Genomic DNA, 14,884 nt, shown 5'->3' with positions numbered 1-14,884 from the left:
AAACTCTATCTTTTCTTTTGGTTTGTGAAAATGGTCACACCAAGACCTGATTTTTGACCTTATAGACACTCCCACCTTCATGGCAATGTTGGGGGTGCCTTATTTGTAGACCCACTACGCTCATGTTGATTGAGCTCTATGTCTTGTGACTTTGGGTTTGCAACATTGTCGATCTATGTTCTATAAAACCGCTCACGACCTTATATCTCCTTTGACCTGTGAAGTTATTGACCAGGGAATTATCCCGGACCTACCCACTGTATTTCAAGATTTCCATAATATGTTTGACAAAATAAGGTCCATAGGGAGTTTGACTATAGATAGAATCAATCTAATTCCTGGGGCTGTACCACCAAGGAGTAGGATTTACGCTCTGTCTGATTCAAGAACTATGTAGATGAGTTACTAGACATTTGTTTCACACACCACTCTTGCATACCTGTATCCTCAACTGTATCCCAAATATTCTTTGGCGACTTCAATCTCCATTGGAGCAACCACAACGATGCAGTGGTCAATAGTCTTAAAAATGTCCTTGATGCTCAAGACCTCACCCATATTTGCAACAGCCCTACACATAAAAAAGGCTCAATCTTGGATTTAATAATCTCCAAAAGTGATTCCATTCAGCTTGTCAATCCAACCCTGTGACTGGTCAGACCATCATAATATCACCTTCTTTATCAAGAAACAGTGAAACTTAACTCGGTTCAATCCACAAGACCAAAAGTATGGAAAAGAGACTTGAAAAAACTCAACGCTAACATATTACCTTCTTCCAGCTACAACCTACTTCTGCCCCCTGCAGGTTCTTCCGAAGTCCATGATCTCACCAACCACTACCTCAATTCCATGACCTCGTTAATAAACAAGGTAGCCCCCCTTCAACTAAAGAGAGTCTCCACAAAAGACTCTAAGCCCTGGTACAATCGTCTACTCAACAAGGATAGATGGTCTCTCAGAACCTCTGAATGCAATTGGAGATCAGTCTATCCGCCAATCACCTCAAGATATTATGGAAAAAGAGAAATGCATATTATCGAAAGATCAAGCGCACTAATGTAGACTTCTTCAGCCACCAACTAGACCATGCAAGAAATCGTCCCAAAATACTATTTGAATGATTCAAAACCCAATCCAAGGATGCACCTCAACATCTATAAGACATAGCCCGCCTGCAACCCAACTGTGAAGAATTTTCTGCCTTCTTTAATCAGAAGACTGATAACATCAAGAAGGATCTTCTCAATGACCTAATCTTACACTTGGGTCCTCATACGAAAACCTCCCCAGCACTCCCAATTGCGCCACAGCAAATCCCTACAAAGTTTGTCCTAAACAATGATGCAGCTTGGTCATCCTTTGCTAATAACACTGAAGAAGCTATATGCAAGATTCTTAGTGCCCTGAAGCCTGCCAATCACCTCACCGATCCCCTCTCCGCAAACACTGTTAAAGAGTTAACTCCACTGCTTCTGCCTCTCTGGACCAAGATTCTCCCTGTCACCCTAGAAACTATGCAGATAGCAGGAGTTCAAGGTCCCTTATCAAGTGAGGGAAAAGAGTGAAGACACAAGTTACATTTATGCCTCTATTACAGCAAGGCAGGGTACTTTACCTGGGACTACTTAATGGAGCCTAAAACTATGTGAAAGACAGTGGGAGTTGTCAATAAACAGATTCCAGAGAACTAGAAAGATCAGCACTGAAGAGGTTGCCTTCTCAAGCAGTATTTTGGAAAAGACCTCCCAATACTTGGCAAACACCATAGGAAGTATTCTATGTCAGGTAACCAGCCTTTGTTGCAGTAATCATTTGACCTCAACAAAGAAAGGTATTGCTTATGTTACTAGATGAGTGAAAGAGCTACTGACAATTTCTTAGATCTCACTCTTACAACCGCCTTAAAAATCCAATGAATTAAAGAAGACGAACTTGAACCTGTGTGAGAAGCTCAGTGCTCCCATCAGATATAATCCAATATCAAACTCTATCTTTTCTTTTGGTTTGTGAAAATGGTCACACCAAGACCTGATTTTTGACCTTATAGACACTCCCACCTTCATGGCAATGTTGGGGGTGCCTTATTTGTAGACCCACTACGCTCATGTTGATTGAGCTCTATGTCTTGTGACTTTGGGTTTGCAACATTGTCGATCTATGTTCTATAAAACCGCTCACGACCTTATATCTCCTTTGACCTGTGAAGTTATTGACCAGGGAATTATCCCGGACCTACCCACTGTATTTCAAGATTTCCATAATATGTTTGACAAAATAAGGTCCATAGGGAGTTTGACTATAGATAGAATCAATCTAATTCCTGGGGCTGTACCACCAAGGAGTAGGATTTACGCTCTGTCTGATTCAAGAACTATGTAGATGAGTTACTAGACATTTGTTTCACACACCACTCTTGCATACCTGTATCCTCAACTGTATCCCAAATATTCTTTGGCGACTTCAATCTCCATTGGAGCAACCACAACGATGCAGTGGTCAATAGTCTTAAAAATGTCCTTGATGCTCAAGACCTCACCCATATTTGCAACAGCCCTACACATAAAAAAGGCTCAATCTTGGATTTAATAATCTCCAAAAGTGATTCCATTCAGCTTGTCAATCCAACCCTGTGACTGGTCAGACCATCATAATATCACCTTCTTTATCAAGAAACAGTGAAACTTAACTCGGTTCAATCCACAAGACCAAAAGTATGGAAAAGAGACTTGAAAAAACTCAACGCTAACATATTACCTTCTTCCAGCTACAACCTACTTCTGCCCCCTGCAGGTTCTTCCGAAGTCCATGATCTCACCAACCACTACCTCAATTCCATGACCTCGTTAATAAACAAGGTAGCCCCCCTTCAACTAAAGAGAGTCTCCACAAAAGACTCTAAGCCCTGGTACAATCGTCTACTCAACAAGGATAGATGGTCTCTAAGAACCTCTGAATGCAATTGGAGATCAGTCTATCCGCCAATCACCTCAAGATATTATGGAAAAAGAGAAATGCATATTATCGAAAGATCAAGCGCACTAATGTAGACTTCTTCAGCCACCAACTAGACCATGCAAGAAATCGTCCCAAAATACTATTTGAATGATTCAAAACCCAATCCAAGGATGCACCTCAACTTCTATAAGACATAGCCCGCCTGCAACCCAACTGTGAAGAATTTTCTGCCTTCTTTAATCAGAAGACTGATAACATCAAGAAGGATCTTCTCAATGACCTAATCTTACACTTGGGTCCTCATACGAAAACCTCCCCAGCACTCCCAATTGCGCCACAGCAAATCCCTACAAAGTTTGTCCTAAACAATGATGCAGCTTGGTCATCCTTTGCTAATAACACTGAAGAAGCTATATGCAAGATTCTTAGTGCCCTGAAGCCTGCCAATCACCTCACCGATCCCCTCTCCGCAAACACTGTTAAAGAGTTAACTCCACTGCTTCTGCCTCTCTGGACCAAGATCATTAACAGTTCTCTTCAACAAGGTTGCATCCCGGACACCCTCAAAGTTGGACAGGTATCACCCATTCTAAAGAAACCCACGGCTGACCCTACGAACCTAAACAACTATTGCCCTGTATCCAATATTCGACTTGTTAGATCTGGGGGTCTCTAGTTGGCAATGGTATTCACATTTGTCCAAATAGGGACCCCATACTTCTAAGTCAGGATAAGGGTATTACACTCCTTAGTAACCCCTGCTCACCCCCTTGGTAGCTTGGCTTATCTCAGAGGCAGTGTGTTAAGCATTTGTGAATATACACAGTAATTCAGTGCAAACACTACAGATAGACACAAATCAGGTTTTATAAAAAATAAGTATTCTTTATATAGACTTAACACAAGACCACATACGACAAAAATCCACAATACTACACTTAGGATTTCTTAGTGATGATAAAATGTTGCTTAGTTCAAGTTGATGATAAATGCGACAAAGTTCTCAACAAAGTACCCGGATGCGTAACGCAAAGTAAACAAAAGGCTCACAAAAGGGGAGATGCATTGGTTCCGTGATCCGGGGAAGATGATGCATCGTGCCTCAATGCTTGCGCAGCGTAGGGGATGCGTTGTGACCCTTACCGGTGTGGAGGTGATGCGTAGATTCTCGGCCTGCAGGCCAGTTGCGGTGCGCAAGATGGCGCCTTGATGCGATGCGATGATCCAGTTGTGATGCAAGAAGATGGCACCCTTGATGCGGCGATGCCATGACGATGCGTAGATGTCCTGGCAGCCTTGCGATGACTCTGTAGTTTGGAGCCGCGACAGGCCATGCGACACGCTTTTTCAGTTATGCGATGGCGACTCTCTTCATGGCGTCATGCTTCTCCAGGGATGTGACAGCAGGCAGCTTCAATGAACACACGCTTCCAGGGAGATGCAGCGAAGGCTCGCTTCTCCGGCGATGTGACGATCTCGGCTACAGCGACGACACGCTTCCTCTCGATGCGTCGCGCTTCCAGCTCCCAGTGACACGCAAATGTCTAGAGTCGAGAATTCCCTGCAAGGAAATTCAGAGGAGAGCTGGAGATGAAGTCTTTTGTCCCTGAGACTTCAGCAGAAGGCAAGCACAGTTCAAGCCCTTGGAGAATATTCTGTAAATGATGAAAGTCCTTAAAAAGTTCCTTCTCCTTTCCTTGGCAATGAAGCAACCAATGCAGGCCAACCCAGCAAACAGCACACTGGCAGAGGGGCAATAAAGACTCCTGCAGCTTCCTTGGTTCTTCTCCTGGGCAAAAGGTTTCTTGTTCCAGAAGTGATCAAATTTCTTGGGATCAGGGTCCCAATATTTATACCCCAAAATCCTTTGTTCACTGAAGGCAGAGAGGCCTCTGCCTAGTCCAAACCAGTTCCTGAGCACTTTGTTTACAGGACTCGCTGTGCAGGGCTGAGACATCAGCCGCCCCACAGGATGTGGAGCGAGCACAGAGGAGGGAAGATACAGCTCTGGAGCACTTTGTTGACAATATTCCTTCTCTCCTTTCACAGTGCAGGGCAGAGACGTTAGACACGCCACAGTAGGTGGAGCAAGCATTGTAGAGGGAAGGCCCAACCCTATTCAGGTCCCAGGTGCAACTCCTCCCTCCCATCTAGATGCACATCTCTCTATTGACCACCGTGCTGCCCCAGCCTGAATCCTGGAATTCCCTAGCCCTGTCACTCACAAACCCAGACAAGGAATACACAACCTGGACAGTTAGGCAAGAAAATACCTACTTTCTAAAAGTGGTATTTTCAAACACAGAATATTAAAACCAAGTTTACTAAAAGATGTATTTTATCATTCTGATTTGAGGCATACCAAATTCGAATTTCTACCATGTTCCCAGAGTCAGTTAGGATAATAAGAATGTAATAATCTAACTGCCCATTTTAGCCTATGGAGAACAGGTAGCCTTCAACAGTGAAACACGAAAATGACTGTAATTCACTATTAGGACATGCCTACCTTATACTTACAATGCACCCTGCCCTTGGGCCTCCCATAGGGGTGTCTAACATGAAGCAAAGGGAAGGTTTAGGGCCTGGTAAGTGGATGCACTTAGCCAAGTCGACATGGCAGTGCTAGACTGCCCATGGGCCTTGCAATGGCAGGCCTGAGACACACTTTACAAGCTGCTTCTGTGGGTGGCACACCCAGTGCTGCAAGCCCACCAGCAGCATTTGATTTACAAGCCCTGGGCGCACATGGTGCACTGTACTAGGGGCTGACAGGTAAATCAAATAACCCTATCATGGAATCACCAATTAGTACATTAATCTAACATAGGGAGCACTTGAACAGATTAGCAGTGACACAGCGCCCAAAGCATAAAACCAGCAAAAACATATCAAAACAGAGGAGGCAACCCTTCAAAATGGAAGGGAGACTCACGCCAATGATGCCAGGTCTAACACCTACCTTGACCAAACTATTGGAAAAATATGCACACCATCAACTGACAAGGCATATCGATCACGTTGACCTTCTTAACAAAACACCAATCAGGCTTCAGAGCAGGTCACAGCACTGAATCAGCCATGACACACATAATTGACGACGAGCTACAAATCCTTGATCAGAACAGAACATGACTACTCATCCTGCTAGACCTCTCATCAGCCTTTGATAGGGTCAAACATGAGAACTTGATAGATCTTCTGAAACATAGAATGGGTCTATCAGGGTCAGTGCTAAACTGGTTTACCTCATTTCTCCAAAACCGGACACAAAAATTCAAGGTCAACATTACCCTGTCCAAACCCCATCCCAGTAACGTTGGGAGTCCCACAAGGGTCGTCACTATCCCAACACAGTTTAATCTTTTCATGGAACAACTCACCGAAATGCTACATGCGTCTTACGTGCATTTTCACATGTACGCTGAAGACCCAAAACTATACCTTAAGATCCACACCCTAGAAAATATTAAATTGCTAAACACAATGTTTAGGAATACCCAGACTTGGCTGACAGAAAACCATCTCAAATTGAACGCCCTAAAAACCAAATTCCTCCTAATAGCTCCGCCCACCAAAGTCCCCATAATGCTAGACTGGATCAAACATCTCAATATTCAACCAACCATTGTGGACTCTGCAAAATCACTGGGAATAACTCTTGACAGTAACCTCAATATGCAAAAACACCTTAGCAACGCAACAAAGGGAGCAAACCTCCATATAAACACACTGAGGAAGTTGAAATCCTGCCTGCCAGTCAATGACTTCAACTTGGCAGTACAAGCTCTAGTTATTCCTCAAGTGGAGTATGGAAGTGTCTATCTGTCTGGCCTTCCAAAAGCTACAACAGCACCTCAAAGAGCATCAATAAATGCTTCAGCCAGATTCATCACTGGTTCGAAAATAAGTTCCCACATCTCCCCAGACTTAAAATCCTTGAATTGGCTACCACTGGAAGCAAGACTTCATTTGAAAATAGCATGTATGACGCATAAAGCCATGCATCACAATGCACCCAGCTATCTGGCACAGAAACTGACGATCTCTGGTGGGATAATATCTTCAAGAAGTGCGGAAAACCTACTATTGAAGCCGCAAAGATTCAACAAGAAGAAAACATATAAACAAACCTTCCCAGGGATGGTGCCCATGATATGGAGTGCTCTACCCCCAGAAACCAGACTGAACTCTTCTACTGCATCTTTCCAAAAGGAAGTAAAATAGATTCTCATGGCAAAATTCACCTGAGCATAGACTAAAGAAATTTCGAGATCAAACGTACCCTCGCTACTAATCCTTACTATGACAAGGGTCCAACTTGACAACCTAGACATTATATCTATCCTTTACCTGGTTCAACTGGATTGTTCTGTGTTGTACCCTACTGCATTACTTTTACAAGATGTTATGTATACGTGTTTAACTTGCATTTATTTTTTGTATAATTAACCTTACTTATTGTAAAGCGCTCTGATATCCGGAAGGGTCTTGTTCGCGCTCTATGAAACTTTCAAAATGAATAAATACATTTTTATTTGTCCTTTAAAAAGAATGACAAATTGTGTGAGTATTGATCACAGGGCGCTTAGCAAAGTCACATTAAAAAATTGCTACCCTATACCCTTGATCCTGGTTCTATTTGATCAGGTCTGGAATTGAACCATTTACACCAAATTGGACTTGTGAGGGGCTTATCACATCATCAACGTTAAAGAAGGTAATGAATGGAAGACACTCTTCCTAATTAAGTTCTGCCTGTTTGAATATATTAGCAATGCGGTTCGAACTCTGTAAATCCCCAGCGGTGTTCCTGTTCTTTGTCAACGAATTCCTAAGAGACTTATTGCACATATGTGTCATTTGTACAATGATGACATACTCATTTATTCCCAGAATCTGACTGCCCATGTAACTCCCGCTGAGCAGTTCTACAACGTCTCTTTGAAAACAATCTGTTTGCTAATTTGAAAAGTGGGCCTTCCACACCTCTATAGGAGAATTTCTGGGTTATTTTCTCTCCCCACAAGGCATACTATGGATAAAGAAAAAGTAGCTGAAATTTTGGATTGGAGAGCACCTACTAAAAGTAAGAACATACAGGGCTCCCTGGGGTAAGTAGTTTTTTACCAGCGATTCATTACCCATTTTCTGAAAATAATACAACCATTACCAGATTTTTTAACAGGAAAGTACCTTTCTTCTGGTCCGAAAAAGCGAATTAAACCTTTGCCTTGCTTAACAACAAGTTCACATCAGGTCCGATGCTTATGAACCCTGATGCTATGCATGTCCTCTCTTTTCCTTCAGCTTGTCACGCTGCTTCATGATCTCCATTCTGTTACAATTTCTGATAGGAGGGCACAATTTTTCTCGGAATTCTGGCAGAGCTTGTGCACCTTGGTGGACATTGATACTCGACTCTTGGTAGCCTATCACCCACAAAGTGATGAGCAGCCAGAGCAAGTAAATCAGTCATTGAAACAGATTATTTGTTGTTTTTTAGTCAATAATTCCACAGAATGGGAACAGATACACCCTTTAGTAAAATTTGTATACAGTAGCTCTCAGTCTTGTGCCACTGGTGCTTTCCTATTTCACTGTGTAACAGGAAAGCATACACAGGTTCTACCTACAGATCCACCACGAATCCCAAGCAACATTCCATCTATTCAGGACTATCATGATCTCTAATCTCAAGTCCAAAAATAGATTAAAAAACAGTTGCAAGAGTTGAAGGAACACATGGAGGTGCAGACCAAGAACTATCAAAAACAGCAGGCTGGCTACAAAGAAGGAAATATGGTATGGCTCTCCACCATGAAGCCTAAAATGGAAGTACCTTGCAAGCTACAGCCAGGTATCAGGGTCCTTTGTCTATCTTCAGGGTCATCATCCCGGTGGCAATGAAGCGCCAAATGGCGGAAGATTTGGCAATACAACCTGTGTTTCGTGCTCCTTTGCTTCTACCTTATCGGGCTCAAACTTGTCTTAAGTGCCCCTCCCCTCCGATATGAGTAGAGGATAACGTGAAGTTTGAGGTCCATGGCATCCATGTATGCTAAGAGAGTCATGGGGCGTCTATTTTATTTAGTGGGTTGGAAAGGGTACGGGCCAGACGATTGTTCATTAGAACCCACTGCGAATGTCTGCATGCTACACCTTTTGTGATGTTTCCAGGCCTACTATCCCACCAAGTTCGCCTGACAGGTCCCTCTTTTTGGGGGCGGAGGGCAGTCAAGGATCTTAATTCTCTCACTCCCTCTTTTGTGATTTGTGCTCTGGAATTTTGTTCTGTCACTCATATTACCATCCCCCCAGAGCTATTCCTTTCAATGACCCTTGGGTTCCAATAAATCATTTCCCAGGGTCTTTTAATCCGAAGACCCTTTGTGCTGTCATACACTATCTCCCAGGGACTTTTGTCTTTTGTCCCAGTTGTTCCAAGCCCCCATTAAGTCCACATTCATTCTCTGGGCACTTTTTGCCTACTGATTGTCTGGCACACTCTCCTTGTGAAAAATCGGTGATACCCAAAAAATCTAGAGATTTTGGGCATTACACAGTAGTGGTGGCTATCTTCCTTGAGCACGGTATAAATACTACGCCCAAACGATGATGCCCTTAATGACTTCATTCCTTTTGGAGACAGTGGTTCTCTATTCTCGTCCTTGCTTGAAAATCTGCATTCCTGCCCAAAAACCTACAGCCTGGAAGCCTGATACTCCACTTGTAGTCCCCACAAGCGTCTTACCTGAATTTTTGCCACCTTTCCCTTTGTGAGTTCTTCCTATGAGAGGAAAGGGAGAAAGAGCAGTGTTAACATGTTTTTTTTAAGGATTCCGTACAGAGCGAACTAAAAATTAAACAAAGACTAAGATTAGTACACTAGCTATGTTATCGTGTTCAACTAACATTGAGAACTCCCAAGAATTAAAAACATGGGACTAACTCTTGTCATGCAGTCTGGCAATGAGCATGTTGTTGGAGATGGTGTTAATGGCTTATGAGAAATCAAGGAGGATAAGGGCAGCTGTCTCTCCTTTGTTAAGGAGGGCTCAGATGTAATCTGTGGCTGCAATAAGGGCGGTCTTAGTGATGTGGTGCAGACTGGATTGCCGTTGGCGCACTATTGGCTTGTCAGTGGTGTGCACATAGGGCAGCTGCACTGCAGCCTCCACTAAGTAGGTCCTGGGAGGTGGGAGTGTCACTAGGAGGTAATAGGCAAATAGGCTCGAATGAGAGGAAGAGGTGGGAGGAAATGGGAGAAAGGGGTGGGGAAAGGGCAAAAAGGGGCAAAAGCGGATTAAAAGGGCCCAAAGAGTGAAGCAAAAAGCAAAAAGAGAGCACAAAAGAATGTATGAACAAGTTGAGAATGACGCACTAGGGAAAAGACTGAAGAGGAGAGTAAGACAAATGGACGGGAAACGGGTGGGAGAAGAAGCAAAATGTGCAGGGGAAAGAGTAGGAGCTGCAAAAAGGGCAGAAAAGAGAGCAGGAAAAGGCATGAGAAGCGAGTGGTACAGAAGCAGGAAGAGGAAGAAGAATGCATCAGAGTAAAGGGGCCTGGAAGAACCCAGACCCTGAAGCTGGCCAAGGGCCCACAGAAGAATCTGGAGAGCTGGACTGGGGATCATGCAGATTGTGGACTGGTTGCTGACAACCAGTGGCTAGAGTAAAAAATAATTACACACTTCTATAGGAGGCCGAGGGACGTTTTAAATGAGTCCCTAGCTCATATTGTCGACCCCTCCAAATAATTGGTCCGAATTTATGGACCATGGGCCATATTATACAAATGGCACATTTTCATTGTTTGCGCCAGGCGTGCCTTTTAAAAGGGGTGCCCAGCGTAAACTAAAATAATGTGCTGAACTAACATGAATGCGCTGCCTCTAGGGCAGCCGCAAACCTGCGTTGCCATGGGAGTGGCTGCCTCAGAGCTTTGCCCTCTTCAAAGTGCAAGCCGTCTGCACTTTGAAGGGGGATTATAGATCCCCCTGCAGGCGGGTGTGGTGAGTGACTGCACCCGCCTGCAAGGGGATGTCTGGGGGTCTGTAGAACCCCTTTTCCCCCTACAGAGGGCTGCCATCAAGGGGAGCACTGACAGCTTCTTTGGCTCAGCACCCGCGCTGGTAGTAATGCATGGGCATGGAAGCAAAGGGATTTTCTCATTTGCAAAGGGACGTGCCCTTTTAATCTGGCAATGTTCCAATCATAGTACTTGATGTGGCGGCCAAGGTCTTCTTTGCTCATGAATGTTACAGTGACACCTTGATGGCACATTAATCTGGCTCAGACTTTCATGGGCAGAAAATTATTATACTCTAGCGTCTAGTGCTTGACCAATCTGGTAAGTAAATTGTGCTGCTCTTGCCAGGTGGTGTGTTTTTATTTCTGAAAAGCCCCAGTCTGATGCTTCCTTGCAAGTTCTAATGCCAAGAGCTCTGAGAATGGGATGAAGCAGCCACTGACGATCGCAGGTGAGTTTGGGGCAAGAGCTAGTAAGTGGAGCCAGGATTCTCGTTGGTAATTGCATAGGTGGCATGAAACGGCAACATCTGTTCGTGCCCATTCTGGATTGAAGTCCCTAATTCTAAGTGACGTTAGCCTCAAAAAAAGGATTTTTATGCGTGCCTGGGCCCCTAATACTTCACTTAGGTATGGTTGGGCTTTCCCCAAGGTGTAAGATTCGTCGAATGCCTTTGTATAGGTGTTGTGTCGCAGTGCAGTTAGATCCTTATTGTATGAAATGAAGCGGACCTGCCATCTCCTGATGTTTGACCAATTCTTAAGCGGGATGTCTGTTAGGGACAGACTGTTGGAATCTATATTTAGGGTCTCTGTTGCTTTACCCAGTTTGGTAAACCAGGGGGAGTCCTCTTCTCTAAAGATTGTTACATGATGGTGTTTGAGAGAGTTGTGTGGTGCTTTGAGGACTCTGATATAGTATTTTATTAGTTCTCCCTGGAGGGCCAGTTGGGGTCTGCAGAGGACTAATTCAAGGCATAATCTCGTGTTCCTTGAATTCCTAGGTGCTTGCAGCACAGTCTTGTGGGCTTTGACCTGCGCTGCTGCTATAAGTTTACCTAGAGCTCCTGGGAATGCCAAATGACTGTAATTACGGTCTTGATTAACTGTCAGGTGATTCTCCTTGTTATACTCCCCCAACTCTTTAAGTGCTCTTTGAGGCCCACTCTTGTGTGGTCCATCACTACAGTATGGTCTGCTTATTTTAGAATTGCCATGCTCGCCTTGCCCAGTCCCGGTGGAACTAGACTTGCCTTTTCAGGGCTCCCCCATATCTGCTGTATAAAGATTAAATAATAAGGGGGACAGGACGCAGCCCTGCTTCAGTCCGTTGTTGATTTCAACTTTTGCAGATAGAGCTGTGGGGCTTAATTTGACTTGTACCCAGGTCTCCTCATGAAGGGATATGATGGCTTTCAATAACTTGGGGGGCACCCCCCAAGATGACATTTTTCCCCAGAGTTTGCCCCTATCGACTTTGTCAAAAGCTGTACAGTAGTCAATAAAACAGCAGAACAGCGGAGGGTGCCTGACTTTAAAAGCATGTTTTGAGAGGTAGGCTAGGGCCATGATGTTATCAGGTGTTGCACTGTTTTTCCTGAAGCCAGTTTGAAAGAATGGGAATATTTCATGGTTATTAGCCCAGTTCTCTAGCTCTCTCAGTAATTGTTTGGCAAAAGCTTTGGCTTCTACATCAAGCAGGGCTATTAGTCCGTAGTTTGCGGGGTTGATGTGGTCGCCTTTTTTGTGAATGGGGAAGAGGATAGATCCTTTCCATGAGTGTGGAATTGTTGCTGTTGCATATGAAAAGTTGTATAAGGGGTGAGGACTATGGAAAAGAATGATTGGGCTGTTTTAAAGCCCATGGCTGGAATGCCATTTGGACCTGGCGTTCCGTCATTCCTCATTTTCCTAATCTCCATCATTATTTCAGCTTCCGTGAATCCCTCGTACTCAAACATCCTTTGGCCTCCCTCTTCTGTGTGCCTGGGGAGAGTGGCAATGTGGGAGCCTGTTTCCCGAATGTTCAAAGGGTCGTGCTGGGCAACTAGTGTACCTTTGGTATATAATCCCCTAACTTACTCTTCCCACTCGTTGCTTTCAATATTGTTCTCATTACTCCTGGGTTGAGAGCTCAGGCGGTTGATATACCTCCATAATTTAGCATCATTCTTTTCCTTTAGCAGGGCAAATACTGTAAACCATTTTTGTTCCATCTCTTTCCCCTTCTGCTCACCTACTTTCCTCCTGAAGGCGGCTCTTAGTGTTGCTATGGAGGCCCCCTCTGCCGGTGTTCCTCTTTTCTTCCTTCTTCTAAGTGCCTTCATTAGCGCACCTTTACTTTGTCTCAGGCTCTTCGATGTCTGTTGGTTCTTTGAAGAGTGAGCCTTATGACAGAGTTTTTTAAAGGGTTTTTCATCCAGCTTCCACCACAGATCTTCTGTCAGTTCCTCACAGCAGCCAACCAGCTCTATGTCAGTCTCCCGTGATCCCCGAGCCTGCCACATTAATACCCACTCCTGCATTTTCCCTTCAAGCATGGTTGACCATTTTATTCTTTAGATATCTCTGAAGCGTTTGTCCCATGTAGTTTCTCCCAACATTTTCTGGAGGTTTGTTGCTTCCATACCTAAGTTGAATCTTGCACATAGAGGCATGTGGTCACTTTCCCCTCTATCATCGACCTGGAAATCCTCCAACCTTTCCACTGTTTTCTCATTCATTAAAATATAATCTATGGTAGATATATTCCAGAACGATGGTTTGGAACACCACAAGGGTAATCTTAATTTCATCAGGAAGTGAGTTGAGTGGAGTTTAAAATTTTTAAGAAGACAAAGCAATGGGCCTGCCTTTTGCTGTTTATTTTGTTTTACTGGGGCGTTTTCCAAGCCTTTCAAGTTAAAGTCTCCTACAATGATTACGTTGTAGTGCTCATATTTTAATAATATATCTTCCAGCGTGTTGGTAAAAGATGTCATACTGGCCATAGTCAGAGCAGGGTTAATATAGCAGTTTATGAGCAGCAGATTAAACGACAGGTGGCCCTCCCGTAGCCCAGCGATTGTCATTGTTGCAGGTTTAGGGAGTTTACACTTATTTCTGTGGGCTTGAGCTTTCTTGTGTTGCTTATAAAGATAGAAAGACATCCGAAGATGGGTTTTTTTTTTTTGCATTAATCCGATGTTCGTGAAAGCCCACTATAGGTGTTGAGGTCATTGACCAAGTTCGCTGACAGCAGATAATGTCCCCTTTTGCAGAGTAGTCCTGTACTTCCTTGATCCCTGCTTTTTTTATTTAAGCCTGCAATGTTCCATGACATGAGGGTTAAATCTTGGTGGAGGTCCAAGATTTGGCCTTGGTATTGATCTTCCCGCACCAGCCGGTTTTTGCTAGGGCTGCTGTTGCCAGCTGTCACTTCTTGTTGGCTGATTCGTTTGACCCAATAGCACTCGTCGTAGGTTGTCTCTTCCACATATGAACAGTAGAATATTTGGGTTATTCTCTACCCCTCAAAGACATAACTATGGATAACAAAAAGGGAACCACAATCTTGGATTGGTGAACACCTACTGCCTTTAACGAAATACGGAGCTTCCTAGTGTTCACAAATATTTATAGATATGTACTACCAATTTTTCTGAAACTGTTACTCCCAATACCAGGAGTTTGAAGAAGAAAGTACCATTTTACTGGTCCAAGGAATCTGTCCTACCCTCGCCTTGCTTAGCAAGAAGTTCACATCAGCCCTGATGCTCAGGCACCCTGATACTATGCAGCCTTTATTACTCAAAGCAGATGCCTCTCACATAGCAGTGGAGGTGGAGGGGGAGGGTTATTTGAAAGTTAGATAATTCAATAGGACCCATGCATTTTATTGCTAACATCTAAAAAG

General features: G+C 43.9%; 1 protein-coding gene across 17 annotated transcripts in view; it reads right to left on the bottom strand.

The window, feature by feature from the left end:
* LOC147698860 (uncharacterized) overlaps positions 1-14,884 on the bottom strand; it is a 205,441-nt gene that overhangs the window by 29,973 nt on the left and 160,584 nt on the right. For 16 of the 17 annotated variants that reach the window (XM_086935464.1, XM_086935463.1, XM_086935462.1 and 13 more), the window contains one exon: positions 9,713-9,748. The exons of the other annotated variant lie outside the window; for it this stretch is intronic. In XM_086935464.1, the coding sequence (XP_086791590.1) occupies positions 9,713-9,748 (36 nt within the window). The remainder of the gene's footprint in view (positions 1-9,712; positions 9,749-14,884) is intronic. 17 annotated transcript variants of the gene reach the window in all.

The sequence above is a fragment of the Lissotriton vulgaris genome, chromosome 8 (genome assembly GCF_964263255.1).
Source record: "Lissotriton vulgaris chromosome 8, aLisVul1.2, whole genome shotgun sequence".
NCBI lineage: Eukaryota > Metazoa > Chordata > Amphibia > Caudata > Salamandridae > Lissotriton > Lissotriton vulgaris.
The sequence above is the reverse complement of the archived record's forward strand: the minus strand, read 5'-3'. Positions and strand labels throughout refer to the sequence as shown.